Source organism: Microcaecilia unicolor, chromosome 13 (genome assembly GCF_901765095.1).
Source record: "Microcaecilia unicolor chromosome 13, aMicUni1.1, whole genome shotgun sequence".
Lineage (NCBI taxonomy): Eukaryota > Metazoa > Chordata > Amphibia > Gymnophiona > Siphonopidae > Microcaecilia > Microcaecilia unicolor.
In genome coordinates, this window is record NC_044043.1 from 41,727,135 (window position 1) to 41,745,172 (window position 18,038).

The window sequence follows — 18,038 nt, forward strand, 5'->3', positions numbered from 1 at the left end:
TTTGACTAAAGGAAAGAAAATTACCAAGGTAAGAACCTAATTTTCCCATATCTATCTATCTATCTATCTATCTATCTATGTATCTATGTATGTATATATATCTATCTATATATATAGATAGATATCTGTATATCTATCAACATATAAAAGGCAAGTGACCGTACTCACTTGCAAATGCGCAGTAGAGACTTCCCTCTCTGTCCCGCCCCCGCGTCAAGACGTGATGACGAGGGGAGGGGGGCGGGACAGAGAGGGAAACTGCGCGGAAGTGGAGGGAGGGAACTGCTGACGTCGCTGCCGCTACCGCCCCCACCCCCCCCCCCCGGAGTCGCCACCACCCCCCCTTCACCCGGCCCGGGCCCTCTCTTCGTTATTCAACTTACAGCAGCGCCGAAAACAGCAGCAAGCAGCTCAGCTTCAGCTCCCGTCGGCCTTCCTTCCCTGCTTGTGCCCCGCCCTCGCCGACGTGACGTCACACGAGGGCGAGGCACAGGCAGTGAAGGAAGGCCAACGGGAGCTGCTGCTTGCTGCTGTAAGTTGAATAACGAAGAGAGGGCCCGGGCCGGGTGAAGGGGGGGGCGGGGGCGACTCCGGGGTGGGGGGGCGGTAGCGGCTACCTTGGGGGGGGGACATGGGAGGTCTCAGAAGGAGGGGGGGCCTTGGAGCTGGGAGGGCTGGACTGAAGGGGGCCTTCCAGCTGGCTGGGAAGAAGGCACGGGGGGGGGGGGGCCTTGGAACTGGGAGGGCGGGTGGGCAGGGGGCCCCTTACAGTTGTGAGGGAGAGCAGGGGGCCTTGGAACTGGGAGGGAGGGAAGGGGGCCTTGGGAGCTGGGGGGGAGGGCCTGGGGCCTTGGAACTGGGAGGGAGGGCGGGCAGGGGGCCTTGCAGCTGGGAAGGGGGGGAGGACTGGAGCCTTGGAGCTGGGATGGAGGGACAGAGGGGTCCTTGGAGCTGGCAGGGAAGGAGGATGGCAGGGGGCCTTGCAGCTGCAACGGGAGGGGGGCCTTGGGAAAAAAACATTCCAATACGCGCCCGTTTTAACGGGCTTAACGGCTAGTATATATATATAAAGTATACATATATGCTTGATATCTATCTATATATATATAAAGTATACGTATATGCTTGATATCTATCTATATATCTATATATCTATATATGTATACTTGACATAGATATATTCTTGAGATTTATACTTGAGATATATATATGACTTATACAGTCTGTGCCAGAGGCGGGGCTGGTGGATGGGGGTGGGGATAGTGCTGGGCATACTTATACGGTCTGTGCCACAGCTGGTGGTGGGAGGTGGGAATAGTGCTGGGCAGACTTATACGGTCTGGGCCCTGAAAAAGACAGGTACAAATCAAGGTAAGGTATACACAAAAAGTAGCACATATATGAGTTTATCTTGTTGGGCAGACTGGATGGACCGTGCAGGTCTTTTTCTGCCATCATCTACTATGTTGTTACCGTATGTTACTCTCCAGCTTATTTCCGAAAGAGAAAGACGCCCATATTTCGACCCAAATCAGGAGATGGGCGTCTTTCTCCCGTGGACGAACAAATCGGTATAATCGAAAGCCGATTTTTGGTCGTCTTCAACTGCACTCCATCGCAGGAACGAACAAAGTTGATGGGGGCGTGTCGGAGGCGGGACTGGTACGTGGTTATCGGCCGAGGAGAGATGGGCGTCTTTAGCTGATAATCGAAACAAGAAGGGCGTTTTTAACGAGAATTTGGTCTGCTTTATTTGGACCCTTTTTTTCAGGTCCAAGTCCCAAAAAAGTGCCCCAACTGACCAGATGACCACCGGAGGGAATCGGGGATCACCTCCCCTGACTCCCCCAATGATCACTAACCCCCCCCCCCAACCAAAAAACCCCACTTTACAAACTTTTTTCCCAGCCTGTATGCCAGCCTCAAATGCCATACCCACCTCCATGACAGCAGAATGTGTTCTATTCTCTGACAGCCTTTCCCTGGTTCTGATGCGGGTCTCGGGTGAGTGTGACACCTTTTCTGTTAAGGGCACTGCAGAGTCACATCAGCAATGCATTGTGGTGGGTGTAGGGTATTGGAATCTGTGATTCCACTAGCTTGTGTTACATGCTCACGATGTTGGTAGTTGGTAGGCTCTACTCCCATGGTGCTTTTCCCTCTGCTTACTGGATCAGAGTGTGCCCTGTTTTGTTTCCGGTAGTCCATGAGGTAGTGGCCGTTTTTGTAAGACACTTTTAGATCCCTTTCATGTGTTAGCCACTTTACAGAACTTAGTTCTTACCTTGTATATTGCTGAAAGAGGGCATTGTACACCATTCTGCCAGCTCTGACCTACTGCTAATCTCAGTACCAGGGAGACTCTTTGCCAGTGGGGCACAGTCTCTGATCTGCAGTTAACTGTGAGTAAACGTGCTTATTCCAATAAAGGACGTTTTCGGAGACATTAGTCTTCAGGTGTCAACTGGTGTGCCAAGATTATACAGCAGCAACCAGTCCTAGAGGCCTGCATGTATGCAGGTCCCTGGAGCACTTTTAGTGGGTACCGCAGTGCACTTCAGGCAGGCGGACCCAGGCCCATCCCCCCCTACCTGTAACATTTGTGCTGGTAAATGGGAGGCCTCCTAAACCCACTGTACCCACATGTAGGTGCCCCCTTCACCCCTATGAACTATGGTAGTGTACATTTGTGGGTAGTGGGTTTTGGTGGAGGGGGGTTGGAGGCTCAGCACCCGTGGTAAGGGACCTATGCATGTGGGAGCGTTGTTTGAAATCCACCGCACTGACCTGTAGGGTGTCCAGTTGGTGTCCTGGCATGTAAGGGGGGCGAGTGTACTACAAATCCTGGCCCCTCCCACAACCAAATGGCTTGGATTGGGACGTTTTTGAGCTGGGCGTTTTTAGTTTCCATTATCGCTAAAAAAAAGAACAAACGCCCAGCTTGGAAACGACTAAATCCATGGCATTTTGGTCCGTACAAACCGTATTTTCGAAGCGGAAGATGGACGCCCATTTTTCCCCAAAATACTGTCTGTCCCACCCCTTCATGTACCCGTTCTATGTTACTTAAGCATAGTATGGACTAAGGCAGAAAGTGTGTTAAGGCAGATGTTTCCCATATAATGAGAATTTGTTTTTTGCTGTCATGTTTCCCAATACTAAGACATATGCTGCTAAATATTTTTGTCATATAGGGGTTCTGTAGGCCAAGGTATTTAATTTAATGGTGGAAGCAGAGGCTATACCACACTTTGAACACAGCATGGGTGGTAGTGCTCCTGAAATCGGGCAAATACCTGGCCCTTCCTAAATCGTATCATCTAATTTCACATCTAAACGTGGAGGTTAAGATGTTGGCCAAGATTTTAGTGAATTGTTTGGCCAGACTATTGCTGGCCAAACAAAAAAACAATCATTCAGACAGTGGAGAAGAGAACCGACTGAAGGTAACAAGATAAAACATAAGGAATGCCAAGCCAAATGCAAAGCAGAGATAAGGAGGGCAAAAAAGGACTTTGAGAAAAAGCGTTAAAAGCGAAAATACATAGTAAAAATTTTTTTAGATACATTAAAAGCAGGAAGCCGGCTAAAGAATCGGTTGGGCCACTGGACGAAAATGGTGTTAAAGGGGCGATCAGAGAAGACCGAGCCGTAGAGGAGAAATTAAATGAATTGTTTGCTTTGGTCTTCACCGATTTGGGAGGGACACCGGTGCCGGAAAGCATATTTGAGGCAGGTGAGTCGGAGAAACTAAACGAATTCTCTGTAAACTTGGAGAATGTAATGGGTCAGTTCTGCAAACTGAAGAGTAGTAAATCAGCAGGACCTGATGGTATTCATCCCAGAATATTAATAGAACTGAAAAATGAACTTGTAGAGCTACTGTTAGTAATATGCAATCTATCCCTAAAATCGAGTGTGGTACCGGAAGACTGGAGGGTAGCCAATGTTACGCTGATTTTTTTAAAAAGGTTCCAGAGGAGATCCGGGAAATTATAGACCGGTGAGTCTGACGTCGGTACCGGGCAAAATGGTAAAGGCTATTATCAAGAATAAAATTACAGAGCACATACAAAAACATGGGCTGATCAGACAGCACGAATTTAGTGAAGGGAAGTCTTGCCTCACCAATCTACTGCATTTTTTTGAGGGGGTGAACAAATATCAGATGGGCAGATAATTTTTTTAAATACTTGGGGTATATCTGGCTATGGATGTATTACTTGAATATCTTCAAACAGCTGGCAGCCACTAAAAGGGTGTTTGGAGGGGTGGAGGGATCTGCCTCTTCTATGTTTTGGAAAATTAGTTCGATAAAAATAGTAATATTACCTTGGTGGCTCTACATTCTCCAAACGATTCTGCTTCATCTATTGAGAAAGACTTGAGAAAAATAAATCAGTAGTTCTCTTGATTTTGCTGGACTGCAAAAAAAAAAAAAAAACTAAACTAAAATTTCATTAGTTAGTTGGGAACTGGAGTTAGGGTGACTTAGGGTTGCCTAATTTGCATCTTTATAATCGGGCCTGTTTATTGTGCCATATTTGGGTTTTCTTAGTATCATTTTACCCCTTAGAAGCTGGAACAAGCTTACTTTGCACCCTATAGTCTGCTTTTACTATTACATCACCCGGGTTCACAGATTCCACAGAAGTTGAAGGAGTCTTCTGTGCCCCATTTCTATTTCCAGGGCACATAAGGCTTTCATGAAATTAGAGACGCCAAAAGATTTCGAAGTAGTTCAGGTACGCTGGGTGAGGGATTTAGAGGTGGACCTTGCTGGCCGGGATATTCTCATCAGTATTAGAGGTATACCCTCGCTTACCACTTGTGATTGGTTGAGGGAGTGTTATTAGAATATTACTTAGCAAATGGCACTCAAACCCAGCTGTTTCGGGCGGGTAGTTTGTTGCCCCTTTGTCCAAAATGCCCTAGGGAATATAACATTTTCTCACATGCGCTGTGGCACTGAGGTTCAGTGGTTTTGATTTCAATTGATTCATTGCTTCACTCACACTCTAGGCTTCATAGGGTAGAACGATTATTGTTTGATAAACCAGGCACCTTTAGAGGTCAGTAGAAGGGCACCATATTTTTACTTGGGAAGATAACGCTAGTAGTGTGAAAATGAGTAATGCAATACTGAATGTCCCAGGAAGCTCCGACTTTCTGGCACTGGAGGAATTTGTTCCATCTTCTGGCACATTGGGAGGCCCAAGATGCGCAGGGGTCCCCTAAGTGGACGAAACAAGTTTCTCCAGATTTGGGAGCCTTATGTGCACACCATGCATCCCTAGGATCACAGTCTTTTGCTAAATACTCTCTGATGGTTGCCTGTCGGCTGGGGTGGGAGGTCATTAGGGGAGGTTATAACAGAGGGGGGTTGGGGGCTGGAGACGGGGAGATGGGAAAGAGGGGGTATATTGTTGCTATTAATACAAATGAGGGTTAGCTTCTTGTATGTTGCTTCAGTTAAGCTTTATTCTTAAAAATGTTTAAACATAAATATTTTTGTTAGGCTTGCCAGTTGAGCAGCTTTTTTTTTTTTTTTTTAATTAATATAGTTTTAATTTTTTTGTTTGTGAATGGATAATTTTATATATATTTCCTTTGCAAGCTGCTTGTACTAAGCTGGGTATACATTTTAAAAATAAGTAATGGGACTGGAGCACACATATACTCAAAAGGGCTCAAAGAGCTCTCCTGGGCAAAATAAAGTGGAGAGCCTGGGTCAGGGCAGTGCCAATGATGTCAGCACTCCTGTCCACAGAGAATCCCATTTATAGATGAGCAGTTTTGCTTTTTGCCTGCAGCTGCATTGATCTTCAGTGGAAGCTAAAAGGAATCGCCACCCTAGTATCAAAGGAGAAACATTAACTATGAAAGCATAGGATTTTCCGGATAAGGCTTCTTTGGGTTAAGTATTCTTGATTTAAATAAATATCTTTTTGTATTGCTGAAGAGAGGGAGAGTAAACAAAACTTAGATGTTTTATTCAAAATAAATGTATAATCCACTAGTTCTACAATCCTCAGCGGAGAACAAAAAAACATACATAATAGTAGCTTAGGGAAGTGACTGTTTTCTTCTCTTCTGCTGCACAGTTAGAGTAGTAAATATGGTGAGCCTCACTGTTTCCTTTGATGGTTTGACAGAAGGTAACCAGATTTGCCATGGACAGTTTGGGACTATGAGGATCACAAATTTTTGTCTGATCTTGTATACATTCTTTGAGTGATTGAACTAGAGGATATGCATATGTGACTGTGTCCTAACTTATAATTAGGCCTCAAGCCAACTTGTTTTGTTTTAGAGAAACAACAAAGAAAAAAGGGGATCAATTATGCCATACAAAAAAATAGTTTATCTAAAAGGAATAATGGTGTATCTTATGTGGAAATACAGGCATCTCAAATTTTTCAAAAATGAGGAAAAGACCTCATAACGATCAGGATCAACAATATTTAGACTCTCGACATACAGCCACTTTTTAATGTGATTGGTTAACAATCAGTGGTCTAGAAAAACCTCCCCAGAAGATCTTTAGTAGATTAAACAATATACAAAACTTTAATTATCCTTAATAATATCTACCAAATGATCAATGTCAAAAAAAGCAAAGCAATAGTCACACTTAATGCAAGTAAAATAATACTTAGCTTCAGGTGCGCAGCAAAGTGATTTGGCAATTTCCTCAGCTGCCTTTTTGTTATACAGTTCCACTGGATTAAAAAATTAACGCAGTCTTGTATACAGGTACTTATTTTGTACCTGAGGCAGTGGAAGGTTAATCAAAATGCAGCCCTGGTTAAATGAGCTCCTAGTAACAAAACAGAAATAAGTTTTTAAAAAAATCACTTTTTTAAAAGACTTGTGCTATCCAGTGTTATATTGGGAAGCAGGCTACTAATACTGCATTTTAATTTTAAAATATTCAAGTTTAAGACTTAGGGTTAAGAAATAAAGCCTAGTTCAAATAAGCATTCAAAGATTTGACAGAAATTGGCCAGTATTGAAGTACTGCTTTATGCTGTGATCATTTTACAGATTTTAGAAACCAAAATTAAAATATTTGATTTATTTCTTTACTACCCAGATTTTGTCTTTCTGGTATGAACATCTGATATTTTCCCCATAAAATACACATAAATGTAGAATAGTGAGAGCTCACTTTTGCGTTTTACTTGCCTCCTTTGCTTATAAGATTGTAAAGCTCAATTTTGTTTTTTCTTTTCAGATCTAATTGCTGAAGAACTTTTACAATGGCTTTCCGGTTCCGTACATTCTTTCCCTACACTTTACCTGGAGTGCTTGCGCTTATTGGTTGGTGGTGGTTCTTTTCTCGTAAAAAACAGCAGATAATCAGTAATGATGGACAAGCACCAGCTAATGTATGCAATCGGCAAATAGAAACAACCAAAACTGAGCCTCTAGCTGCAGAAGATTTAAATTGTATGAAGGTTCAGCCTGTATACAGAGATCAAGAAAAATGCCAGGAGAATGATGATTTGTGCACAAAGTCAACTGTGGAAGTAATACTGCCATCTGAAATCCAGCAACCGTTAAGTTCTTTGGTCACAAACTTTTCTAGCCCAACAGAGAGCATTGAAACCCACATACATGAACCCAATGATAAATATCAAGAAACTGTTCATGAAACCTCTACCACTAGCCAAGAGATTAATTATCCACTAGTAACTAATATTATAAAACTTCATTCTTTCAGTATACCAAAACTTGACTCTCATTCCCAAGAAATCCAAGTGACTGATGTGCTAATCCCAATTATTGAACCTGAAGAAAAATATAATTGCTCTTCTTGTAAGGTGAAGACAAAATGTGAAGAAAAACAGGTTGCAAATAAAGTCTTGGATAATAAAGCCATGACTATCAAATGTACAGAAGAAACGTCTTTGGAATTTGGTCATATGCCTGCTGTGTCCCTTAAGCCAGAGAAAGAAGCTCTTACCCCAATGACATTTCCTTGTGGTCATATGCCTGCTGTGTCCCTTAAGCCAGAGAAAGAAGCTCTTACCCCAATGACATTTCCTTGTGGTCAACTGGTTCGGCCTATTCAGTTCATTGAACTTCCTTCCATGCAGACTGGTACCCATACAACTACTCCTAAGATGGTGGTAGAACAACCTGCTGTAGTAAATGAAATGTTTATGGACAAAAGTTCACAGACTGTAGAGGAAAAGATAATAGGCAGTCCTGAATTCAATGAAGTTGTAGAAAAAGATGTCCAGACAAGTGCTGATGAAACTATGACTCTGCACACTGAATTCTGTAAAAATATCTCTATAGAGAAAGGTACTTTAACAACTTCTGTTGGAGAAAAAACATTTGAACCTCATAAAATCAAGGCAATTGCTTTAATAGAGGAGGGTACACAAGCAGCTACTATGAATAGAACTATTCAGCATAATAAAGAAGTAGCCATAGAAAAAGATGCCCATGTGGCTGCTGTTGAGAAAAAAGCATTCTCTTTCAAAGAGTCAAATGACATTTTAGTTTTGGGAAAAGATGCACAAACATCATCTCTTGAAAAAGAAATAGTTCAATGCAATGAGGCTGAAGAAAGTGAGTCAGCACTAACTGGGAAGCTACTTAATAGTTACATGGAATGTGATGTAAGAGAAAATGATAGTGAGAAAAAGAATTCCCAATCTCAGATCCATCAAGGCAAAGCAAGTGAATATTGTGAGACAATGAGATGTGTGGTAGGTAATTTGGGAAGAGAAAAGAATGAAGATGAGGGTTTGGTAAAAGAGGAAGCTGAAAAAATTGAACAAGTAGCTATAAATATTATATCTAAGGTCATTTTAGCAGCTACTAAGGAAATATTGTCTTGTGCTACTACCGATATATCTGACAATGTCAAAGTCTTGGAACATGAGCGTGATTGCTTATTGGAGCAAGAAAATGGCACTTTATTAGCTAGTCAGAAATTTGTATGGGAACAGAATTTGGTGAAATACAACAGGGAAAGTGAGACAGACATTAAACCAAATATTGTAATAAAACCAACTTTTTCAGAAGAAGAAAGACATGCAGAAGTCAAGGGCTTTGTAAGTTTTTTTAAAAATGTGAACTTGTCAAGCCCAGTTCATAGGGACCCTGCTGAACTTAAACCAAAAAATTTGGTACAGAGTGAACACCATGAAAAAATCCTCAGCTCTGTTCCTTCTCTTGGTGAGTCATTTGAAGAAACAAACATTGTAACAGAGGATTCTGGTTGTAGTGTTTGCACATCTGAAGATGGGATAGGTTCAGAAGACCCTTTACGAAGCACAGGCTTTTCTTGTATTGCTGCCAACCAACACTTTGATTTTTTGAACACATCCAGAATTGGTGATACTTCTATGGACCAGGATACAGTATCAACAGAAGAACCACTTGCACCTGGATCACAAGAAAATAAAAATATATCGTATAGCAATGGAATACAGAAAGAAAGTTCTCCAGACCTGAGAAATGATGGCCACTGGTCAACAGAGACAGAAGCAGATCATTCAGGAGGTATGGAATATATTTGGCACAGCTTCCCTGAAAATTAACTTTTTACCTAAAAAAAAAAAAAAATTCAGACTGTGTGATTCTGCCAATTCTCACTGCATATTGTATTCTCCAAGGGCAAGCAGGTACAAGCCCTTACAGATGTCATCAACAGAGCCCGCACAAGAAAGTTTTTTTTCCAGCTTAGTATGTACTTGAAACTTTTGAGTCACTTCAACTATGTGCACTGCTTTACATTTGCCACTGTCGTACAGAACCACCCCAGTCTTTATCTTTACACAGAGCTGGTGTGATGTCAACAGGAGCTCACCTCAATATGATGCTTGTTTGATCAAAGTTACAGTTGGGTTTTCAGTTATTTTCTAGTTTCCTTTGTGTTTTGCATCACCTGGCATAGGCCTAAGTGAGGACCTCAGGCTCTTGATCCGGGATACTTCTTTGCAAAATAGTTATTTGATTTTGCAGCTGCTATTTTCCAGATAAGATGTCCCAGAAAAAGCTCCTAGCAGCTTTAAGTGCATTCTGTGCAGTAGCACAATATCCATTATGGACAACTGGTGCCTGCAATGCCTGGGGCCTCACAATGATTTCTTGTTGTAAATTATGCCCACAGATGTCCAAGAAAGGTCTTTGTGGTCAAGAAGTGCAGCACAAACACATTTTTGATGCTGAGAAGAAGCATCAGTCTCCATGGGTTACAGGGCTGCATTACATGCTGGGAAAGCATTGGCATCGAGAGTGCACCATTCTTGCTCGATGTCGAGCATTGATAAAAGCCATAGAAACTTGGTTCCCGTCCATGCCCTGCCTGATGAGAGGAAGGATCATAATGCCAAACAGCAAGTGAATGTTGGAGCACATGGACATCACACCATTGGAGCATGGTGTTGAGCCTAGAGGCACCAAGGTTACTTGTGTTCTCAAAGAACCCCCAATGTGAGGACCACACATCTCTTCAGTCCCAAGACTTAGTTCTGATAATCCTCAGGGGACACAGGGAGAACATGGTCACTCCTATTGCCTTCCCTTTGCCTTTGTCAATAGCAACCTTTGAGCATCTAAGGGGATTCAATGAGCAGATGGAACATAGTTTTGCTCAGTACGATACTGTGGCTTCAACAATATTGATGTCAATGCAGATGAACGTCCAGCTGGTCTTCAAGATTCATGTACTACCTGTAGCAGAGGCATCAGCACTGAAACCTGGAAGGATCTCAGGTTTGATTTCTGCCACACAGCTGTGTCTCCAGTGGGTTGAGGAGGAAGCTTCACTGCATCATTGGAGATACTTTATATTTCTATGCCTGTGCCCAAGGCTTGACTTCAGTGTCGGTGGATTGAACAGGCAGAGTCTGACTTCTCCTCTTGGAGTATTTTGATCTTGTGAGGGGAGTGGTTGAAGTCATTCCACTTAGGGAGTGGAAACCTAGGGCAGAAACATTGGGCATCTTCCAATTTCTCAACCCCTACGAAGGATGCTGTGATAGTGCTTATTCACAGAATCCTGAAGGATTTAAAGATGAAAATGTAGGAAACTCTCTCTAATACGTAAGGTTGACCTATTGAGGTGAAAAGGCTCTCGGATTCAAGCAGCAGCTCTTTCACAGTGGTGCTCTAATCTGCTCTCAAAAGGGTTAAAACTTCCAAGACTCGTTCCTTGATGCTCTCATGAGAGAAGCTTGGACATGGGAGTCTTTTGGAAAAAGGTTTTTCAGGATGCTTTGCTCACTTTAATGCATAGGTTTTGGTTCTTAATGTGCATATACTTGAAACACTGGGAGTTTGAAGACACTTTCCCATGGGAAGAAGACCTAACTCCTCCATTCACTAGTGGGGGGAGGGGAGGAAGGAGTGTGGAAAATACATGGCTGGAGTGACCTATGATATTTTCAATATAACAGCGAGAGCTTCTGCTATAGATATTGACACCCTGAGACTCACCTGGATACAGGCTTCAAATCCTCAGGCTTATTGTGTAAGAAAAGCTCACTGACATGCTGTGTCATTTAGAAAGGCTCTTTAGTGCTAATGTGCAGGAAGCTCCTACCCTAATGAGGCAACACAGTAACTCTTAAAAACATTCTTTTTAGGAGATACCAAAAGAGATCCTATTACTCTTGAAGACATAGGTATCCTACTTTCCTCCCACTTTCAATACAGGGCTCTTGCCCTTGACCCAGACAGAAGGGCCAAGAAGACTCAACCATTGCTACAGCCAAAACCAAGATGAGGTTATGACTGCATCCATGAGAGTATAGGTAGCGTCCCAGTATCCATGTCAGACATTCTACTGATAGGAGGGAGGCTATGGCATTTGCCAAACCACTGGCCCCTTCTAATTTCTAATCGGAGGGTTCTGAGGATTGTTGGTCAAGGATAATATCTGTATTGATTCAAAACATCAACAGATTACCTACTAAGAGTATTATGGTCAAACTGTTGGCATCAGGAAATACTTAAAGAAGCTCATTTCTCCTCAGCGCAAATATGGTTGACCCGTTCCACCAGGGTAAGGAAGGAAGGGATTTTACTCAAAGTATTTCCAGCTAATGAATAAAATCATCTAGATCTAAGGGCCCTACCATGATTTTAGTAAGAAAAATATTTTCCCTAGTACTCTAATACTAAGGCTTCCCAAACTGGGTTGTAACCCCCAAATGGGGTTGCAGAAGCTGCATTTGGAGTGGAGTTTGTTTTTTCCCAGCCCACATAGAGCACATCAGCCTATGCCTCCTAATGATCCAGTGCTATAATGAGATCTGCAGGGGATGACATTGGCTGTGATGCTGTAATAGGCCTGGAGAGGTAGCATGGGTGAAAAGATGAGCCTTTGGGAGTTGCCTTTTTTCTGTGGCCATAATAATGGAGTTCTGACCACAGAAAGTACTGCTGATACCCTTTTTCCAAAAGGGAGAATGGTTATGCTTAGGAGACTGAAAGGACACTATGCATCTCGGTTTCATCGTAAGCAAAACACCATTGCTAGTATTGCATACTGCCTTATGGCCTCGCATCAGCATCTTGAGTATTTACAAAATGACTTGAAGTTGTAGCAGCATGCCCTCAAAGATTGGATGAGCACTTGTTTCCCTATTTGGATGATTGGTTGGTAAAGAGCACATCTTGAAGAGGCAGAAAGATTAGTGCACGCAACCATCCAAGTGCTGGATTACTAGGTTTTATTATAAACTACCCCCAGCCGAGCCTGTTGCTCAATTGGAATTTATTGGAGCTCTGCTAGACACAGCTTGAGCAAAAGCTTTTCTGTCACAACAAAGGATCACCAGTCTAGGTATATAATGGTAGAAATCTAAATGTTAGCAGACATCATTATAGAACAGGTTGAGAATGTTGGGTGATATGGCCTCAACAGTATATGTAATGCCTTTGGCATGTCTCAAGACAAGCTCAATGGACCGTACACATGGATGAGAATGTGACTCAAATTATATTTTGAGAGAGACACTCTTGATAGGTATTTTCACCCCCTCCCCTCTTTAGACTTTCATCTGAATCTAGAAGACAGCATCTGAAGCTAGTCTGCCAAGTCCTTGTCCAGGAACAGAACCAAGGAGCCTTCTTGGTTCCTGGATAAGGACTTGGCAGACTAGCTTCAGATGCTGCCTTCTAGATTGGTGGGAGGGTCTTCTATACACACGTTTGCCCAATACCCCTCATAGCGAGATCTCTCCTAAAACTTGGACAGAACAGAGGAACCTTGATTCTCATTACCCTACATGGGCTGAGGCAAGTGTGGCTTCCTTTGGGAAACTCCTATTACTGATCATACAATCTCAAGGGACACTGTTTCACACCAACATTGAGTCAATAGCCCTCATAGCTTGGATGTTGCAAAGGTAATGATAACTTCTTCGAACTTGCCTGAAATTCTGTCAGGTTTTGCAGGCTTCTAGAGGAGATTCCACTGAAAGTCTTGCAGAAGAGCCCTAGACCTCCTTGTCCCTGTTCTACTCAAAAACTACTTTAAATACCTTTTACATTTGTCATGTGTATAAACCAGTTCTTTTGGGTTACACATAGTGCTTATCACCAACATTTAGGAGGATAACCCATCTCTATTTAGTGTTTAGTTGTTCGGTTCATGTGGATCTTGCTTCTGTAGAAGCCCATGGGAGTTCAGCGTATTAACCAGCTGATGAAAGTTCCCTTTAAGCTGCTGGATACATGTGGACTGAAGTGCATGATCTGGAAGGTCTTATTCTTGGCAGCGGTAATTTCAATGTGCAGAGAGAATAAGCTGCCATCTCTAGTAACTGATCCACCTTATATTAAATTCTTTAACTGTGTGATTTGGCGCACACATCCTCTGTTTCTTTTAAAGAGAAATTTCCATGTTAATCACTCTGTTGTCTTGGCAATATTTTTTTTTCTCAGACCTGTTGCCCACAACGATGAAAGTGCACAGCACATATTGATTTGCAAATCCTTTGGTCCTCTATTTGGAGCTACTAAAAGTCTTTAGTAAGTGCACCCAATGCTTTTTCCTTTTGACTCAAATAGGGGTAGGGGCTGCCATCAAAACAGACTAATTGACTAGCAGACTATATTCCCTTTGCTTATGCCCTGGCAGGTTTGACTCCTGAGGTTTGTCATGGCTCATAATGTTAGTGCTATGGCAGTGTCGATAGTCCACTTGAGATAAGCCTTCATGGAGGTAATTTGCACAGCTGTGATATGGCGGTCTGCTCATACATTGAGGCCACTACTGAAAGGAAAAGGATCACCAACATGACAGTCAGTCTTTCAGGATCTCTTTGGAGACTAGAATCTGGCTCCCATCTTCCCAGGCCCATTTTCTTTTTAATATACACAAGACTGGTTGCTACAAAAAAAAAAAAATGTTTGTGCCACCTTGTTAGTTTCCTTTTAATTTTGAAGGCAGCTGCAGCTAGGGAGTCCCATATGTAAGGACTTGTTATCTTGCTTGTCCTTGTAGAAAACCAAATTACTCATCTGTAGCAGATGTTCTCTGTGGACAGCAGGATACAGGCCCTCGCATACATACCCACCAACCCTGGAATTGTATTCTACTGAAGCTGGATAGTAGACTGACATGGTTCTGCACAACAACATTATCAAACATGAAGTGGTGCACATGCATGGTGGAGCAACTTTAAAAGCTTCTAGTACATACTAAGCTGGAGAAGCCTTCCATATGTGGGCTCCATCGATGACATCACCCATGTTGAAAACTTTTGATATTCATGGAGAACACCTGCTACAAGGTAAGTAACTTGGTTTTCTATAAGGACAAGCAGGTTATCTCATCAATTAGGTGCTGTGGAAAGAATGGCATGGCATATAAGCAAAGGAGAATGATTTTAGATGTGAGTAGCAAGACCACAGGAATTCTAGAAGATTAAGTCAGTCAAACCTTTTTATTGCTAAACAAAATGACGAAAGGTATAAATGTATGTATGAAATATTTAGTCACTTTCTCCTTAAATATAATCTATGTTGAACTTCTGTATGCTTGTGGATTTGTTAGGAAATTTAAGCCAAACTTGACTGACTAAAAATTTCTGTGACCTCCTCATCTTTCATATTGTTGTTAATTTAACCAAACTGGCTTAGTTCCTGAAACAGTTACAAGAAGATATCTGAAAGCTACTGGCTGTTCTATGTAGCAGCAAGTTTTCACCTTACCTTGATAGTCTCATTGAAATAGTTGATCTCTAATTAGTAACCATGGCATTTGATATTGTATTTTACTCCTTTACTTTTGTACTCAAAAGAACAAAGCTTTCATGTTAAGTTTCTGCCCTGTAGGGTACAGCACCATATGCTAGCTTGGCAGGTCAGTAACCTGTCCTCCCTTACGACTTTCTTCCTTTTAGGATCTCTTCTGCAATTCCTACCATACTTCTGGTCTGGTGGTTTGAAGCAGGATCTCTTCTGCAATTCCTACCATACTTCTGGTCTGGTGGTTTGAAGCAGGATCTTTGTGTTGTGGGGTTGCATTTTGTTAGTGGTTCCTTTATTGTAGCTGAGACTCGTAGTTATACAATGAGTTGTCTGACAAGAGGACTCTGTATCAAGTATCAATTTTATGTGATACTAGTAAAAAAGGCCTGTTTCTGACACAAATGAAACAGGCGCTAGCAAGGTTTTCCTCGGAGTGTGTATGTTTGAGAGAGAGAAAGAGAGAGAGTGTGTGTGAGAGATGGAGTGTGTGTGTCATAGAATGAGAGAGAGACAGAGACAGCGTGTGTGTCTGTGTGTGTGAGAGACAGGGAGTGTGTCGGAGAGAGTGTATGTGAGAGACAGTGAGTGAGTGTGAGCCCCCACCTCCCTCTCCCCTGCCCCGCCTTCAGCCATCCATGTCCAGCGACCCTCCTCTCCCCCTGCCCCCCCCCCCCAGCGCATCAAACACCCCTCGCCACCCGCAGCTGCCAGTGGTTACGCTGTCTGGCCGCTGCTGCTGCTTCCCCTGTTCAGCAGCAGCGGCCGCTACAAAAAGAAAAGAAGCGATAAATGTTTCTAAACCCAGCCCAAATCATTCGCAAATGCCCGAGTCTTACAATGCAGTCTCTGCAGCCACTCCTCCTCTCGCCTGTCACGTCACTGCGCTCCTCCGGGGTTTTACTCCAGGGGCAGTGACGAGGAGGAGTGGCTGCTGCAGAGAGTGCATTGTAAGACTCGGGCATTTCTGAATGATTTGGGCTGGGTTTAAAAACATTTATCGCTGCTTTTCTTTTTGTAACAGCCGCTGCTGCTCAACGCAGCGGCCGGACAGCGTTACTACTGGCATCTGCGGGTGGCAATGGGGTTTGATGCGCCCGGGGGGGGGGGGATTGGGTGATGCGCCGAGGGGGGGGGGGTTCTGTGGTACCACACTTGTAGTTTTTTGATGCGTCGCTCTCTGCCACTTGCTCCGAAGTGGCAGGGAGCGGCACACTGACAGCTGATTCCCAGGCAGGGGGAGGGGCGTGTTTCCCTACTTTTCCCCCTGCCTGAGATTCAGCTGTTAGTGATGTCATTCTGGCTACGGAGCCTAGCTTAGCAACTCCAGGAACCACGGACACAGGCAGTCCCACATTAGAACACTGGTGGTGAGAATTATTATATAGGATAATGCTAAAACCTACATTACATTATCTTACGTAGCCTGCTAACACCTTAAGTTCTATGTGGGTTCCAATCAGATCAGAGATCAGAACAAACTTCTGGGAAGCAGTAAAGAGAAGAGAATCATATTAGATACATTTTCTAAATGGGTTTTTAAAAGCTTCCTAAATGACAGATAGAACTTTAATAGAAAAAATGATCCTGCAACATCTTTCCATAAACGTATTCCCTGAACTGATAGTAACCTATCAAGAAGACCTAATCTTTCTTTTCCTTGACATTTGGAAATGTAAAAAAATGATCCATAGTATGCTTCTGAGCTCTATTTAGGGGTGCAAAACAAAAGTGAGCAAGCATATAATTAGGGATCTGCCCTTGCAACACTTTAAAGGGAAAACAAGCTAAATGAAAGTCTGGCTGCAATCAGCAGCCAATGAAGTTTAAAGTAAAAAGGAAGCACACTATTAAACTTGGATAAACCAAAAATCAATCTAACAGCTGTATTCTGTACCGTTTACAACTTTCTTAAGAAACCCTTGCAGATCAATCCATAGACTGATTGTGTCCATCTACCAGCAGGTGGAGATAGAGAGCAGTCTTTTGCCTCTCTATACTACTACTTACTACTACTTAACATTTCTAGAGCGCTACTAGGGTTACGCAGCGCTGTACAATTTAACAAAGAGAGACAGTCCCTGCTCAAAGAGCTTACAATCTAATAGACAAGTGAACGGTCGGTCCGATAGGGGCAGTCAAATTGGGGCAGTCTGGATTCACTGAACGGTAAGGGTTAGGTGCCGAATGCAGCATTGAAGAGGTGGGCTTTAAGCAAAGACTTGAAGATGGGCAGGGAGGGGGCTTGGCGTAAGGGTTCAGGAAGGTTGTTCCAAGCATAGGGTGAGGCGAGGCAGAATGAGCGGAGCCTGGAGTTGGCGGTGGTGGAGAAGGGTACTGAGAGGAGGGATTTATCCTGTGAACGGAGGTTACGGGCGGGAACGTAAGGGGAGATGAGGGTAGAGAGGTAGTGAGGGGCAGCAGACTGAGTGCATTTGTAGGTAAGAAGGAGAAGCTTGAATTGAATGCGGTATCTGATCGGAAGCCAGTGAAGTGACCTGAGGAGAGGGGTGATATGAGTATATCGGTTCTGGCGGAATATGAGACGTGCAGCAGAGTTCTGAACAGACTGAAGGGGGGATAGATGGCTAAGTGGGAGGCCGGTGAGGAGTAAGTTGCAGTAGTCCAGGCGAGAGGTAATGAGAGCGTGGACGAGAGTTCGGGTGGTGTGTTCAGAGAGGAAAGGGCGAATTTTGCTGATGTTAAAGAGGAAGAAGCGACAGGTCTTGGCTATCTGCTGGATATGCGCAGAGAAGGAAAGAGAGGAGTCAAAGATGACTCCGAGGTTGCGGGCAGATGAGACGGGGAGGATGAGG

General features: G+C 43.2%; 1 protein-coding gene across 4 annotated transcripts in view; it reads left to right on the forward strand.

Moving 5' to 3' along the window:
* The window catches only part of AKAP1 (A-kinase anchoring protein 1), a 163,383-nt gene that overhangs the window by 18,279 nt on the left and 127,066 nt on the right, over window positions 1-18,038 (forward strand). For 3 of the 4 annotated variants that reach the window (XM_030222232.1, XM_030222231.1, XM_030222233.1), the window contains exon 2: window positions 7,238-9,522. In XM_030222232.1, coding sequence (XP_030078092.1) covers window positions 7,263-9,522 — 2,260 coding nt within the window. In that variant the 5' untranslated portion in view covers window positions 7,238-7,262. The remainder of the gene's footprint in view (window positions 1-7,237; window positions 9,523-18,038) is intronic. The other variant, XM_030222234.1, reaches the window with a different exon arrangement.